Below are 15,172 nucleotides of genomic sequence, written 5' to 3'. Positions count from 1 at the left end.
TACTGACAAGATTTGTAGGAATATTCAAATCCATGAAGAGGGCGCCAGCTCTCGAATACCTATTACGTACCCTGCTCGAAAAAGAATTCATTTTCCACACAGTGGCGCGCTCTCTCTCCCTCTCGTCCCTTTATGCTTGTCGTCACAAATTCGTCAATACTTCCACGCCACCATACAGCTGTCATTAGTTTAATGTTTACAACGTCGAAAATATTGTCTGTCAACGACAATTCCTATAAGGTCATTTATTTTAAAAATAAAAATGTCATTGATGGCGTGGAATCTCTGAAACGCGTTTTTTCATTATATTCCCTATTGCGATAATGGAGATTGCAAAATCACTTTTCAATGTACGGGACCACGAAGGTTATGTCGGCAAAGACGATCACAACGTAAGTTCTAACTTTCAAATATAGAATTTGATCAAAAATACTATTCTCATAGATTACAATAATTGCGAATGTAAAAAAAAAGTGGAATAGAATTGTCTAATCAACGAAACTATCCTTCATCTTAACTCTAAAGCAATTAAATTTCCTCAAAAGAAAAATCTGTCAAGATCAACTTGTGGGTATTCTTGAGTGCTGTAAAAAACATTGAAATGCATTTCCGATTGGAATGCTAAATTGCTATCATTTTTTTCTTACAGTTATGATATGTAAAAAGAAATTTCGTAGATTGAAAAAATAAAAATACAAATCATGTCTGGTTTCGTCTTTTTTAAGGTTTTAAGGTAGTTGTCATACTTGGATTCATTCAATCTTTGTGAAATTACAAAAACAATTTATAGAATCATGGCTTTACAAGACAACTGTTCCTTAGAGTAAATTTCATGTTTCTCAAGTTCAAACATTATTCAAAATACTTTGCCTGTATCACGAGATCAATTTCCATTTTGAGAGTTATTTACGAAACAATGAAATGAATACTTGGAAGGCATATACTTTCACGTAACTCTTTGGCAATCAGAATCAATTTTTTTTTGTATTATCAATTGTATAATTCATAGTATGGGATTAGATCTCCAGTTGCAAACCATTATTTCATGTTGAATGAAATGCACAGTATTATGTTATCTATTTCTACAAAATATTTTAAAGATCACAATGGTTATTTTGTGTCCTTGACAAACAAAATATTTAGAAAAAGCTACAAGCGCTCGGTTCGGAAGATGAGTTTGATATCGAGGGATCGAGTTTGTGCGAGGATCAAATATCACCGGCACCGGGTGGTCCATTTTCAGCACTCACACCCTCAATGTGGCCACAAGATATCCTAGTGAAGCTCAATCAGCCGGATGACCCGAATTCACAACCCGAATATAGGTAATAATTTTTGAAATCTTCTTTGCTGATGAATTAAAAAATTGGTCAATTTTTGCTCGCATGTATCAAAGTAAAAAAATATTTATTTTTTGAAATTTCTATATATTTGCTAGAATGCAATTATATTTTTAATCACTACCGAGTTGTTTTTGCTTGTAGAAATTGAGGTGATTCAATTTTTGTACGTGTTTTTTTAGATTCGATGAGTTTGGATTCCGGGTCGAAGAGGAAGATGGGCCAGAGCAAAGTTCTAAAAAATTACTCGGTGTCCCCTTCGTTGAGGATCCTCAGCACAGATTACAGTGGGTAGCTCTGATGGAATTCAGTCACAACAAAGAAGTTGCAGACACCTCGCGACAAACATCGGACCATCGTTTACCTAAAACTGATAAATTACGTGAAATGGTTCGCCGTGGTATACCACATTCCCTACGACCACGAATCTGGATGAGGATGTCAGGTGAAACGATTCCCTATGAAAAATTATTCGAAATCAGGAAAAGTGTGGGACAAAGATTGGTCCGAAGGGGTTTGTTTAAACTCGTAAGTCACAAGTTAAGTCGGTCATGATCTCAAGCTTTTTCACTTTCGAAAACATCGACTTTGCTTCGCGTAATGCTAGAAAATTAAAAACCCAAGTTAATTTTACACCGACCACATCGAAGTTTGTTTTTTGATCGCAGGTACATGAAGTTTTATCAACTCATCGCAATAATCCTGGAGTCCTGATAATGTTTCCCCCATCGTATTGACCCGAAAACCATTTTAGTTTGTTCGACGAATTGAATAGTTTAAAGTCGAACTCAAATAGTTAGTTATAAACTATTTGGACGAAAATTGTGCCTCCTGAGTGAACACGTGTTCGTTAAAATCTATACTTTATATGCATAATTATATGCAAGTTCACTGAACGTTCGAGCTGCATTATCGAAATGATTAAAACTGATAAAGAAAAATTCATCAATAACGGGCCATTTCAATAGGAAAAACCATTTATAATGATAGCCAGAAGCAAGAAGATAACGTGCTCGGTTGTAATTTTTTTTTTCCAGGTGCCGAGCATAAGCGGCAAGCTTCAGAAATGACGTACAAGGATATCGTGAAAGCGTCGAGTAACGATGCTTTGATGACGAGCAAACAAATTGAGAAGGATTTATTAAGAACAATGCCAGCAAATGCTTGTTTCAGCAATCTTCATAGTACAGGAATTCCGCGTTTGAGACGAGTCATGCGAGGACTTGCTTGGCTTTATCCGGATATTGGTTATTGTCAAGGAACTGGTACAATGGCAGCTTCGTTGCTTCTTCTTCTCGAGGAGGAAGAAGCATTTTGGATGATGGCAACTATAGTCGAAGATTTATTGCCAGCTTCTTATTATTCATCGACTTTGTTGGGTAAACTATTTCATTCTAAATCCATTTCCAAGAAAATCTCCATCGAATAATTTTAACGTTATAATTACGTGACTATCAGTTAAATGAATTTCTGAATTGTCATCACTCAATGACGAAAATCTTCACAAGTGACTTATGAAAAACAAATATCTATATTTCCAGGCATTCAAGCTGATCAGCGAGTACTGAGAACTTTAATTTCGAATTATCTACCCGACATCGATCATGTGCTCGTACAACACGACATTGAGCTTAGTCTCATTTCTTTGCACTGGTTTCTCACTCTTTTCGCTTCGGTCGTACACATGAAAATACTGTTAAGAATATGGGATCTTTTCTTGTTCGATGGCTCGATCGTCCTCTTTCAAGTGACACTTGGAATGTTGAAAATCCGGGGTAACTATGAGGTAGAAGAAACGGTACAGTAGGTAAATGGATTAAAAAACTAACAGCATTTGTGTATTTTAGAATCGGAACTGAAGCTGTTGGAGAACTCTGCCCAAATATTTAACGCGCTTTCGGATATTCCCGGTGACATCGACGACGTCGATCAGTTGTTTCAAGTGTCTCTGGAGCTTGGTGGCTCATTAAGCGACGTTCTCATCGAGACTCATCGGCGACGTCATCTTGCTTATTTAATGGCAGATCAGGGTGGGCTCGTTGGAAATCCTGACGCATCACCAAACTTGCCGAAACAACACCTCAATAGGAGACACATGAAACGCAACAAATCCGTCCTACAGACTTTCTTGTTTGGCAGTGATGACAGCGAAGAAGACGCTAAATCCAAGAATATTCGGCAAACGGGTGAGCTATTGAAAAAATACTGGTCCATTTGATCTTTTTATAAAATAATTCGTCCGTTTCAATTCGCAAGTAAAACATAAGCGAGTAACAGTCGTTCACATGCCACATAACTTTAAACTTGATCATTTTTCTTCGCGGAAACTGTGCCAGTAAAAGAGAAAGTAACATCCACTGGTTTTTTGTATGGGGAAAAAAATTGTATAAATCGCCATGAGAAAACTACAGAGGCACATGCAAATCGCTACGCATCGTTAATTCAGCCTAGACTTTTGTATACAGGGTAATTAATTTTAAAAAAATTTCCGTTACATAGAAATTCTCGTGGATTTGCGTGAAACGGTTCTTCAAGTGGCTCGTCATTTTATAAACGTCGACCCAAATTTGAGTAATGTATGCACAATCGCGGATTATACTATGGAGAGTCACTCCAAGGATCACGACAATTACGTAAACGTGTCACGAACGCGAAAGAGACGAGCCAAAGCTTTGTTAGATTTCGAAAGACACGACGACGATGAGTTGGGTTTTCGCAAGAACGACATTATTACGATAATAAGCCAGAAGGACGAACACTGCTGGGTGGGTGAACTCAATGGATTACGAGGTGAGAAGTATGTTCCCTAAAAAAAATCAACTTGACATTATTGAATTGCCACATTCAAAGAACTTCGTACTCATGAATAAAATGAACAAAAAAAATCTGCTCAGGTATTCATGGTGCATAGTTGTTTTTCCGCGTAACGGGACCCTCGCATCTTCAAAAAAAAAGTCATTGTCTTGATTCTTATTTATGCAAGGAGCCGAGGCGCGGTGGCTGTGAAACAGATTGATGGAGGCGTACGAAATTCAAGATTTTGATATTTTACCATTTTTTTTTTTTTTTTTTTTTTTTTTAAATTTTAATTTTAATGTTAAATGAGAGTTGATTAGACCAAAATTCGTGTAATTTTTTCTTTACTATCCGTGGTTCTTTCGAAGGCTGGTTTCCTGCAAAATTCGTTGAGCTTCTCGACGAGAGAAGCAAACAATACACTTGCGCCGGTGACGATGCTGTGAGCGAAGCGGTGACGGATCTAGTGCGAGGGAGTTTATGCCCAGCTGTAAAAGCCGTGCTGGAGCACGGTATGCGGAGACCATCGTTCCTGGGAGGTCCCTGTCATCCTTGGCTATTCATTGAGGAGGCTTCGACTCGCGAGGTCGAAAAAGACTTCAATTCCGTTTACAGTCGTCTTGTCCTCTGTAAAACTTACAGACTTGACGAGGACGGCAAAGTTCTCACACCCGAAGAGGTAAACCCCCTTTGCGCACATTTTTTTCTTCTCTTTCCGCGGATCAGAGCGCAGAGTGGAAAAACGTTTTTTACGTGAAAATTGGAATGACGAAAAGAGGCAAGAGGAGAATGAAAAAAATTATTTTTAACTTGTCTCGAGTAATCTTCAGAATTTATCCACTCCGGAATCATTCCAGCTTCTCTATCGCTGTGTTCAGGCTGTCAATTTGACCCATGACAACGCTCACGCACAAATGGACGTGAAATTACGTTCACTCATCTGCCTTGGCCTCAACGAACAAGTCTTGCATCTTTGGCTCGAAGTCCTGTGCTCGTGCGTCGAAGTTGTCCAGAAATGGTATCACTCGTTCTTTGCTTTTTATTCCCGACGTTCATGTGTCAGTCGACAATAACAGTGGAAACTTATTTTCTCATCAAATAGTGAATTAAGATATGAGACTCTGTTTCGTCCGTTCATTAGCACGAAGAGATATTTCTCATTACAATATCGATACGTAGAAAACTGCTCATTAGAAATCATACACCTTGAGTAGTTTTTACACGATGAGCAATGTCGAAAAGTCAACGAGAAAAAATCCACATCTCACATTCAATTTCATGGATGAGCGATTGTCGAAATGTTTTTATCATGCAAAATAATGTCAAAAATCGGTGAATGTTTATTTATTTATTGTTTATTTATTTGTTTCTTCAGGTACCAACCATGGAGTTTCATAAACAGTCCAGGATGGGTTCAGATAAAGTGTGAGCTCAGGATACTGAGCCAATTTGCTTTCAATTTAAATCCCGACTGGGAGTTGCCACCTAAAAAAGAGCACTCCCAACCATTGAAGGACGGCGTTCGTGACATGCTCGTCAAGCATCATCTGTTTAGTTGGGATTTGTAGAAAATGAATGAAAACCGGAGAGACAGAAATCAAATAATGGAACGATGATTTTAGAAAGGATGAAAAAGAATCTGTACGATGAGAGAGACAAGAGTATACGTAAGTTTGGATCAATTCGTCTTGAAGAAGAGCAAAGGAAGCAGAAATTAGAAAGTAACAAAACAAAGGTTTACGTACCATAAGTTGATGAATAATTTGTAAATACTGATCCGTTTGACCCGATGAATTTCTTCAGTACCTGCAAGGAATAATGGCTTCCCCTTATCCGTCGATAAAAATGATCTTCGTTTTTTTCCGCATTTTTTTTCGACAAGAAAAAACTGAATTTTCTTTTCGAGAAAAAAGGGAAAAATTTGCACGAAGCGCTCAATGTTATACAGTGGAATGAATATTTTCCTAGTACCGAACATCCGTCCTTTTAGTTTGATGTTCCATGATCGAAGAATAGTAAGTTCGACGTGAATCGACCGCGAACGACACGTTCGACCAAAGAATAAAGCGAGCAAGTTTTGAAGTCGATGCCCTTAAAATTGTTATACATATACGTTGTATGTGGCACTAAAACGAACAATGTTTCGTGGCGTTTTCGTATCATTTGTTTCGGCACTCATCACTATTAATGTTCCGTGCAGCATGGGGTACTTGCATGGGACAAAATCACACATTTCTTCGTATTCGTGACGACTAATTAGAATTTGTACGGTATCATAACGAAGTGGTATTTCTACGAAAATTTCTATGTAAATTACGTAATCTTTCGTTTTCCAACGAATCTCCATTATTTCTTGTACAGTTTCCTCTTTGATAACACACTTCACTGGAAATTTGTGTTCACAATTAGCGTGAAAGTGTTGAATTTTTTGTAAGATAACTCTTCGATCGCTATTGTATTTATGATTATTTGTGCAAGCACTGAATAAGTAGAAACAAAGAATATATCGAAAATTTAAATAACTGCAATTCATTGTAAAACGCATTATTTTTATTGATTCCAATGTCCGTCAATCCGATGTTCCAAATGAGGATTTGATTGTAAATGAGTTTATCAATCTCAATGGTTCATTTAATTGATTCGATCGATTAAGTTCACAACGTTATCAAATGATTGAGTAGTTTTTCCGATTTGACATTAATCAGAAGAATTTTAAGAAATAATCGTTGAAATCATCGATTGGATTACTTCGACTTTTTCTGGCAACAGTATTCAGTCAAACTGGAGTCCAATATCTTTAAATTCAATAATTTGCGTTCCTTCTCATCGACTTTGTTATCCATTTTCAAACGTCTTTCTCTTTCCTCAATATCTCTGATGTCTTCGTGTAAGTCATGCTCCTCCAATGGATCCGGGCAATATTCTTCTCTTTCGAAATCCATATTACAACCACATTCTCGTTTTTTAACGAGTAAAAAGTGGAAATCCATAACATTCGTACCAGTTATTCCTGTTTTTATCAAATCTTTTCCTTTGCGAAATCGCGAATAAAAATTGTAGCTGTCATTGTTGTTCAGAGCATTTCTGGGTACGATCTTATCTGCTACGAAAAATTTTGAGGCGATTTCCGAAGCTGTGTAATTTTTCGAATTTTCCCGAGACAGCACGTTTTCGTTGGAGATTTTTTTCAACTTTTTCATCAGAACGTTTAGCATTGGTTCGATCGCCGTGTATCCAAAAGCTCCTGCAGCGTCGGTTGGTCCATCCTGCCCGTCAGATCCGGCGCTCAAGAGAATCACTTCATAATCCGTTAACTGAGGATTTTCTTTGACCAGAGAGAATAATTCGACGGAAAAACTGAGCGCGAGTTCTTGGTTTCGTCCGCCAAGTCCATCACCTTTGACCGTTACTTCCGGTTCGCCACCAGCAATGAGGACAACGCCAAGACCACCCGAATTTTCCAGGCACCCAAAAATCTCGTCAATTTTTCGGGCTGGCAGTTTGAAAACTTTATCCTCATTTATCAAACTGTGGAAGTCTTTTCGTTCAATATCTTTGGACCAGGCACGACAAACGAGACTTGCTAATCTTGCGTAAGCCCTGCTTACCTCTCTTACATCCCCAACCACGTCATTACACAGAATTATAGGACTAAGACCTTGCCTGCGAGCTTCTTCGCTTGCCGCCTTTGTAGCCAATGTGTTATTGCCGATAACAAAATTATCAACATGTTTGAACTCTTTTTTTGCATTCAAGAACTTTCCTTCGTCGATTTTCGTCTCTTTTAAAACGATCAGATTTTTTAAATCGCCGTCGATTTTATCATAAAGGTTGTACTTTTTCAGAACGGATGCAACTTGCTCAGCTGATTTTTCACTGTATACAGTAGGGCCGCTAGCAACAAGCTCTATGGGATCACCAACAATATCGGAAAGAATGAGAGTTACAACTCTAGCCGGATGAGCCATAATAGCTAAGCCTCCACCTTTCACCATAGATAATTTTTGTCTCACTAAATTTAGTTCCTTAATGCTTGCACCGCAATTTTGTAACTTTTTACAAAATCTCAATTTTGATTCAGTCTCTATTGTTGGTCTCGGCATGTAGAAAAGAGCAGAACCACCTCCGGAAATGAGAACAATCAAAGTGTCTTTTTCAGTGAGACCTTCAGCCAAGTCAATAATATCGTGACTTGTTATCAGGGCATCCTCATCCGGTTGATTGTTCGTTGAACCTTCTCGATAGCTTACGGGTCCACTGAAATTTGGAATGCTCGTATACTTCATATTTTTTTCCATACAGTGATAGTAATTGTCTTTTGCACTTCTGGGGACACTGACGATTCCTTGTTTCAGACGATTGCCCAATTTTTTTTCCATCGATGCAGCCATACCCATCACTGCTTTACCAAAACCAACGAGATACACATTTTCATCAATTTTATAAACCGTGTCTTGAATTTTCATTTCGTCCCCTGTAATGCTGACATATTTTTCCACAATTGAATCGGGCTGCACTGCTTGTACACCCGCATTGTACATATTCATCAACTGAATTTTCCATTTTTCCAAATTTTCCTCAAAGCTCATTTCACGAGATTCCTTGTTCAATAATTTTTCGAATAGACGATGGTTTTTATGGTTCGAAAATTTACGAATCCCGCAAAAATTTGTACTGCAAAAGTATTTTTTAACAACACAACATTTTAAATATTCCCTTTTTATAGGTTTTTTCGATAACGTCAGTTTTCATTACAACTCACCTGAAAAATTGTATAAATATCTTTGTCATTGATAAAGTTTCACGTTTGAGTCAAGATCATTGGAGCCAAATATATTTTATAGATTGAGTACCTACGACGCAAAATGACGGAGAATTTTAACGTACCACAGTTTGGTTAAGTCATGTTGTCAATAATGTACTTGAGCAATCGAGATTCGTTATCGGCGTTTGTTGCATATCACGGTCTTTGGTGAAATTCACGTAATCGTACTCTTACGAATAGAAACATATCATTTCTTGATTAATATACCTTAATTGTATGTAGGTCTTTTGAAATCTTGTTTTATTGCATATCAGATAAACAGCGGAGCTAATTATTTAGTTTAGAAAAATTCAATCTTTTCGAATGAAAAGAAAAAAACCTCACAAAATGTCTCATCGTTTATTTTTTTTTATGAATTTAAATCAGATTCTGAGGTACCATATAAAATATGAATAGGAATATTCTCATGAAAAAAATATTGTTTATATTCGTGAGAAAATATACATGTGATAATTCACGATAAAAGGTGAAACGAATGGATTTGTACTTATTTCTTTATCATCTGATTCTTTTGCTATTTATCTATTCTTTTTTTTATCAAGAAATTTTACTAATTTTTTCTGCATTTCTAGATAGAAATACAATAAAAAAATATTATTTTACTTGACACATGTTCACTGACCGAAAATAAATATGACGGAGTGCTCAAACGGCACGCGCGTTCTTTTCCTCTTGTTTTATTCTCATTGGCCATTTCTCACGTGGGCCATGTGCCATGTGCCGCACAGTGACCGCACACAACTGCGCGCGTTCTTCTGTATCAACACAAATATTTCGTATCTTTCCCGCTTAGCGGCAATACATGTGAGTTATTTACTAATCAAAAAAATAGAGAAATGCACCAATGAAAGGTTTTGTAGGCAAAATAGCAATGTTGCCATTGGCTTACCCACCGTTATGATCCGGCTTGACGTTAGGAAAACACCACTGTAGCACTGCTTTTGGAACGATTACGTACAGTTTGAAAATATCAAATAATATCAACAGTTTGGTTCATGAACGATCAATGATGAAAAAGATGTCCAAGTTTTCGGGATTAAAAAGTGGTCGGAATTTGCGATCCAGCAAAAACATCGATGATGTGGAAAGTGTTGACAAAAAAGAAGTAACTTCAAAGTATTTTGTCGCCGAGATACTCGAGCCAAAAACTGACAATGCAAAAAAACGTCGTTCGGTGGAGATTAAGTACGATGAAGTAAAGAGAGAAAAGAAGAATCCTGATGATAACAATGAGAAAAGTGATGAAAAATGGGCTCCGGCGAATTGGGAAAAAACTCTAGATTACATAAAAGAAATGCGTAAATACGGTACAGCACCCGTTGATGTTATGGGCTGTGACAGTTGTGCTGATCCAACAGCAAGCGCGTCAGTAGGAAGATATCAAACTCTTCTTGCTCTTATGCTTAGTAGCCAAACAAAAGATCAAGTAACTCACGCCGCTGTGGAACGTCTGAAAGCTCATGGCTGTACACCACAACATCTGGTTGATACCCCTGAAGATGTTCTTGGTAAACTAATCTATCCTGTTGGATTTTGGAAGGTGAGGAATTATTTTTTTCTTTAAATTTATCTGAAAACATAATTCCATGCGTGCCACAAGTTGCAAAGAATGTCAGGGATTTTGACATTGATTTTTCGTTTGCCGCTTAGTTTATACAGATATTGATGTTATCCTATCAAAAGTTTATAAAAATTTATCTCCTCATTGCATTTATGCATTAAAAAATTAATAGACATTTTGGTCTTAATTGACAGCGTAAAGCACAATATATCAAGAAAACTTCCGAAATTTTGATCAAGGACTACAATAGTGACATTCCAAACACAATAGAAGGACTATGTGCTTTGCCAGGTGTCGGACCAAAAATGGCTCACATCTGTATGCAAGTAGCTTGGAACGTAACATCAGGAATAGGAGTCGATACTCATGTGCATAGAATATGCAATCGTCTTGGCTGGGTGAAAAAAGAAACAAAAACGCCAGAGAAAACGAGACAAGAATTGGAGTCGTGGTTGCCAAAAAATCTGTGGAGCGAGGTGAATCATCTGTTGGTCGGATTTGGTCAAGAAATATGCTTGCCACGGTTCCCACAATGCAAGGAATGCTTGAATAGATCGATTTGTCCATGGGCCAAGAAAAACGCAAAACATTAAAGTATTAAGTTATTGGCAAGTCCTATTACGATTATGGTACAAAAAAATAACAGTATTGCTCGGTATTATACACAATTTAGAATTTATAGGTGCTGCAAAATTTATTAACAAAAAAAACATTATCAAATTGTTCATTTTTTCGATTTCTTTTTTATTTTCCCACGGGATTTTTTTAATAGTTTTTCCTGTCGCATTTTCAGTTGATTCGACCGTTTTTTGTTCTTCTGACGTTCGAGTCTCTGCTTCAGTAGAAAAACTTTACTGGTGTTAACTTGCTTCAAAGCGGCTCTTTTGACGGCTCGAGCTACTTCTTTTTTCGTTTCAGGCTCTTTCTTTCGTTTATCTGACGTATTTTTTTCAACTTTTGGCGTTTTTTCTGCAACCTTTTCTTTCAATTCCATTCCAGTCACTTCTTCATCAGAATTCTCCTCGTCTGTCGATTCTTTTGATACATCCTCTTCATAGATCGGTTGATTGGTACCTATCGAATTGCTTCTCTTAGCCAAATCTGTCACATCCAATTCCAGAATACTAACTGTACGTTCTTCATCCTCGTACTCCTGTTTTGACCAAAGTTCTTCCAGTTCAGGCACGTCTCGTTGGGATAATAGTGTCTTGAATTTTTCACGAGCCTAGAAAAATGGAACATCTATGAGTCAACATCAATGGTAACAGAGATTTTGAATATGATCTTAAGTTGAAATTTTGCAGTTTTGAGATTAAATAAAAATGTTAAGATCTGTGGAGTTCCTGTGATCATTCTGTACCAAAATTGTTGATTTTCTGGAGCCAAAGTGGAACGACATTTCTGACAATAAGAAAATACTTTAGGAATAAAATTCACAAGATTTTCCAAAATCTCCCTATTCCAAACAGAAATCTGGTTGCAAATAATATATAGAAAATACTGCACAAAATTTTTTATCATACGGAGAAAAGAATTTTGAGGTATATTTTTATACAACAATCAAATACTAATAATTATGGAACTTAGTTTTTGTACTTAAACTTTTATTTAGAGAATAACATATCCTGACAGATACAAAATTCCTATTCCTTTATGAATATATCATAATTTGAAAATTTCAGAACAGAGAAAGCTCTGTCACGGCAAAGAGCAGAACAATGTTTTCATCAGGAAGTAGAGTCATTAAAAAAATATTAAAATCAAAACTTACATCCTGTTTAATCCTTTTTTTCTCTTCTTTCAACTTCTGTTGTAATTCCTCTTGAGCCTTTTTTTTTCGTTGAACTTTTCTTTTGTGAAATCCTCCCAGGAATTCTCTGACAGTAGCAACAAGGTTTTTAAAGCATGAAAAGATGACGCGAAAAAATCCCGAGATATTTCATAGTTACCGTCTTTTTTCTTCGTCAAAAACGAGTGTGATTTTTCTGCGTCTCTTGGGTTGTCCGGGTACGCGGTCAACGTTAAATTTGCGCGGATGACCGGTGCCAATAGCACGGGTAGCCATATTTTTTCGAGGTTATACTCAGCGTGGAGAAATTTAAATAAAAAACACGAAGTTAGACGGAGGACGCGGATCGAACTTGAGAGTTGAGAGGGCGGACACGAGGTGGAGGTATGATCGTGCGAGCGGGGTGGGGATGAAAAGTATTCGGAGCAGGCGGGGGCCCGTGTATCGATTTAAATTTGGTTTGTCGGTGCCGTGCCGTGGCAGATAGTCAACACTGGTGCAGCGTAGTAGTTAAAAGGCACCGAACGAAAACGCACTGTTAAATATACTTTCGTTTGCGTTATAACGTAAAAAATAGACGATTGGAACGGTAAATTTGGGTCGAGATAGGGCACTTTGTTACGCGGCTGAAAAAATGTCTAACGAAACGACTATAAACGGGGAGATCATTACAGCCGGCGTCAATGGGACAATAAACGTCGAAAGTACAGTGCCAAAAAGAAGGTATAAAACTTCCTCCGGTGTTAACTTCTGCTAATACCACGTACTTTTTATACTTTTGACCCGTCAAAAAAAAAACTGATTACGAGATAAAAATACTTTACTTCTCACGTAATTGTCGGTAAGCGACGAGTAAACGTGTAATAACGTAGGATTTATTTAAGAGAGAGAGAGATCAAGTGAAACAGAGAGTGCGAGCTCGAAGCATGCATGAAAACGCCACGCCTCTCGGTGCGGAGGTTTTGTGACTCATTCTTGGAGATTAAAACTAATACAACTTGTAATAACTAGCCCTTGCTGTGGTGTCAATGATACATAAGAGCCGCCCCTTGACAGCCCCACATGTGCTCTTTTCAATACAGTCAAACGACATCAATCCAGCGTTTACCGCTTATTTATGGCGCTGCGTGTGTAAACATTCGTAGCCGCTCTATAAAGTAGTGTATTAGCCGCGCGCTGAGTCTATCGTTTTTTATCGGAAAATTAATGGCAGCGCTCTGTACAGTGACGGCCTAATTTTCCTACAAAGTTGAAAGACAGAGCGAAGGCGATTCAATCGATTTTGTTTTGTGTTGTGCGAGAAGAAGGGTCACGTGACCGATACCGGAAATCGCCCGTTTAATCAATTGAATTTATAACTCTTATAATTCTTTCCAGGCAAGATTTGCTCAAGTGGAACGGTTGGGGCTACAAGGATTCCGAGTTCATAGTGAATGAGAATAATATTATCGAGTTTACGGGCAATCGGTGAGAAATTTGTGTATTTTGTTCTTTCTGTACAGTATTCTGGGAAGAAATGATAATTATCATAGATGGCGCTACTGTCGCGATTCCCATGGCTTCCATCAAAATATTTACATTCGTCAAAACACAATGCATCGAAAAGTCTCGTAATCAACTGTCATTTTCAATATCCTCTTCCATCACTGTCATTGACGATAATTCGTTCGTAATTAGTTTCATAAACGTTGCACGGAGATCGACCATGAAAAACTGTTTAATGACATGCCTGTCACGTTTATGCAATTCGTAGGACGGAAAATAAATTGTCGTCCATACACGAACGAATGGACAATGTGTAAAGATCATTGAAACCTAAACAAATCTGACAGTTGAATATGCAATTCTCGTTTTTAAGGATCTACAGGCGCGAGGACTTTTTCTAGATAGCACACTCATTTTTTTGTCTCACAATCCAAACAGTCGAAAAGTACAGAAATTAACGTGTCGCTTAGAAAAAAAGGGGAGTCAACGGCCATCTGAATTAGAAATATTGAGTTGAGGACGACAAATGGTCACAGAATCTTGAAATTTTGCAGGCCCACACGCCACTCGTAAAATATAGCGCAACTTGTGTCATATCGTCAATGGAAGTGAAAGCTGTACATTTTAGGGTTATTCTTAATATCTATCTAATATATATCTAATCTGTCAACTAACTACGTTCAACGTTGTCAAACGTTGCCTTTTCCCAATGTACTATCGAATCATGTGAAAGACTCGGAATGAAATATGTTCCGCGACGAACTCATCTTAAACATTATTCACGATTAAAAAATTAAGACAACGCTTTTTTACTAATATCCTGTTACATGCGAATGAGCACGACGCTGAATTTCGCGGCGTTCGAGTTCGGCGAAGTGAACGAAAAAAACATTTGTAATTCACCAATTTTTGTATTCCACGAAGTATCGGTGCAGGTTGAAAAACTACGAATTTTAAATTCGGCAGGAAACGAAACTGGAGAATTACGAGAATTATTGGAAGCTTTTTTAGATCATTTCGTTGGACTCCAACGTTGCAAACCTCAGCGTCATTGAATGACCGGGGCAATTATGCCTTCATAAAATATGGAAAGACTGTCAACTGACTAATGGGACGCGCACGTACATCCTTAGGTAGTCTCCAGCTCAATAAGATGGATTTTTAATGCTTTGTTTACTTTCCGATCGATCGCAAACACTGATGTCAAGTCGATACGGGATACGGAGCCACTGTCCGGCGTGTCAACTGCCATCTATGCACGAATATTCTCTTCCATTGTACTCGTTCTCGTTCGTGATTGGTCAGTTTATACGCGAGGGCCGTTGGGACTCTGGGTAGTAGTTCCCCATCGTTTGGACACATTCCCAAATTCACAC

The 15,172-nt window shown here is 37.7% G+C and overlaps 5 protein-coding genes across 5 annotated transcripts in view; 3 read left to right on the top strand and 2 right to left on the bottom strand.

The window, feature by feature from the left end:
- The first annotated feature begins 134 nt into the window (after window positions 1-134).
- On the top strand, window positions 135-6,664 carry LOC122405615 (small G protein signaling modulator 3 homolog). The gene is made up of 10 exons (XM_043410544.1): window positions 135-392; window positions 1,144-1,325; window positions 1,523-1,785; window positions 2,378-2,719; window positions 2,882-3,115; window positions 3,188-3,526; window positions 3,840-4,130; window positions 4,505-4,815; window positions 4,994-5,154; window positions 5,512-6,664. Exons 1-10 carry the CDS (start codon window positions 324-326, stop codon window positions 5,702-5,704), a joined length of 2,385 nt encoding a protein of 794 aa, XP_043266479.1. The 5' UTR covers window positions 135-323; the 3' UTR covers window positions 5,705-6,664.
- LOC122405618 (glycerate kinase-like) lies at window positions 6,665-9,694 on the bottom strand. The gene is made up of 3 exons (XM_043410548.1): window positions 9,584-9,694; window positions 8,899-8,989; window positions 6,665-8,810 (listed from the first exon to the last, which is right to left on the bottom strand). Exons 2-3 carry the CDS (start codon window positions 8,925-8,927, stop codon window positions 6,881-6,883), a joined length of 1,959 nt encoding a protein of 652 aa, XP_043266483.1. The 5' UTR covers window positions 8,928-8,989; window positions 9,584-9,694; the 3' UTR covers window positions 6,665-6,880.
- Window positions 9,695-9,841: 147 nt separating this feature from the next.
- Nthl1 (Nth-like DNA glycosylase 1) lies at window positions 9,842-11,249 on the top strand. The gene is made up of 2 exons (XM_043410556.1): window positions 9,842-10,501; window positions 10,717-11,249. The coding sequence occupies exons 1-2, from the start codon at window positions 9,968-9,970 to the stop codon at window positions 11,113-11,115; spliced, it is 933 nt and encodes a 310-aa protein (XP_043266491.1). The 5' UTR covers window positions 9,842-9,967; the 3' UTR covers window positions 11,116-11,249.
- LOC122405628 (nucleolar protein viriato) lies at window positions 11,118-12,768 on the bottom strand. Its single transcript, XM_043410560.1, has 3 exons — window positions 12,472-12,768; window positions 12,294-12,399; window positions 11,118-11,747 (listed from the first exon to the last, which is right to left on the bottom strand). Exons 1-3 carry the CDS (start codon window positions 12,585-12,587, stop codon window positions 11,247-11,249), a joined length of 723 nt encoding a protein of 240 aa, XP_043266495.1. The 5' UTR covers window positions 12,588-12,768; the 3' UTR covers window positions 11,118-11,246.
- A 23-nt stretch (window positions 12,769-12,791) lies between these two features.
- ADPS (alkyldihydroxyacetonephosphate synthase) overlaps window positions 12,792-15,172 on the top strand; it is a 9,025-nt gene continuing 6,644 nt past the window's right edge. The window contains exons 1-2 of the mRNA XM_043410549.1: window positions 12,792-13,034; window positions 13,689-13,778. Coding sequence (XP_043266484.1) covers window positions 12,946-13,034; window positions 13,689-13,778 — 179 coding nt within the window. The 5' untranslated portion in view covers window positions 12,792-12,945. The remainder of the gene's footprint in view (window positions 13,035-13,688; window positions 13,779-15,172) is intronic.

The sequence above is a fragment of the Venturia canescens genome, chromosome 1 (genome assembly GCF_019457755.1).
Source record: "Venturia canescens isolate UGA chromosome 1, ASM1945775v1, whole genome shotgun sequence".
NCBI classification, from domain to species: domain Eukaryota; kingdom Metazoa; phylum Arthropoda; class Insecta; order Hymenoptera; family Ichneumonidae; genus Venturia; species Venturia canescens.
The sequence above is the reverse complement of the archived record's forward strand: the minus strand, read 5'-3'. Positions and strand labels throughout refer to the sequence as shown.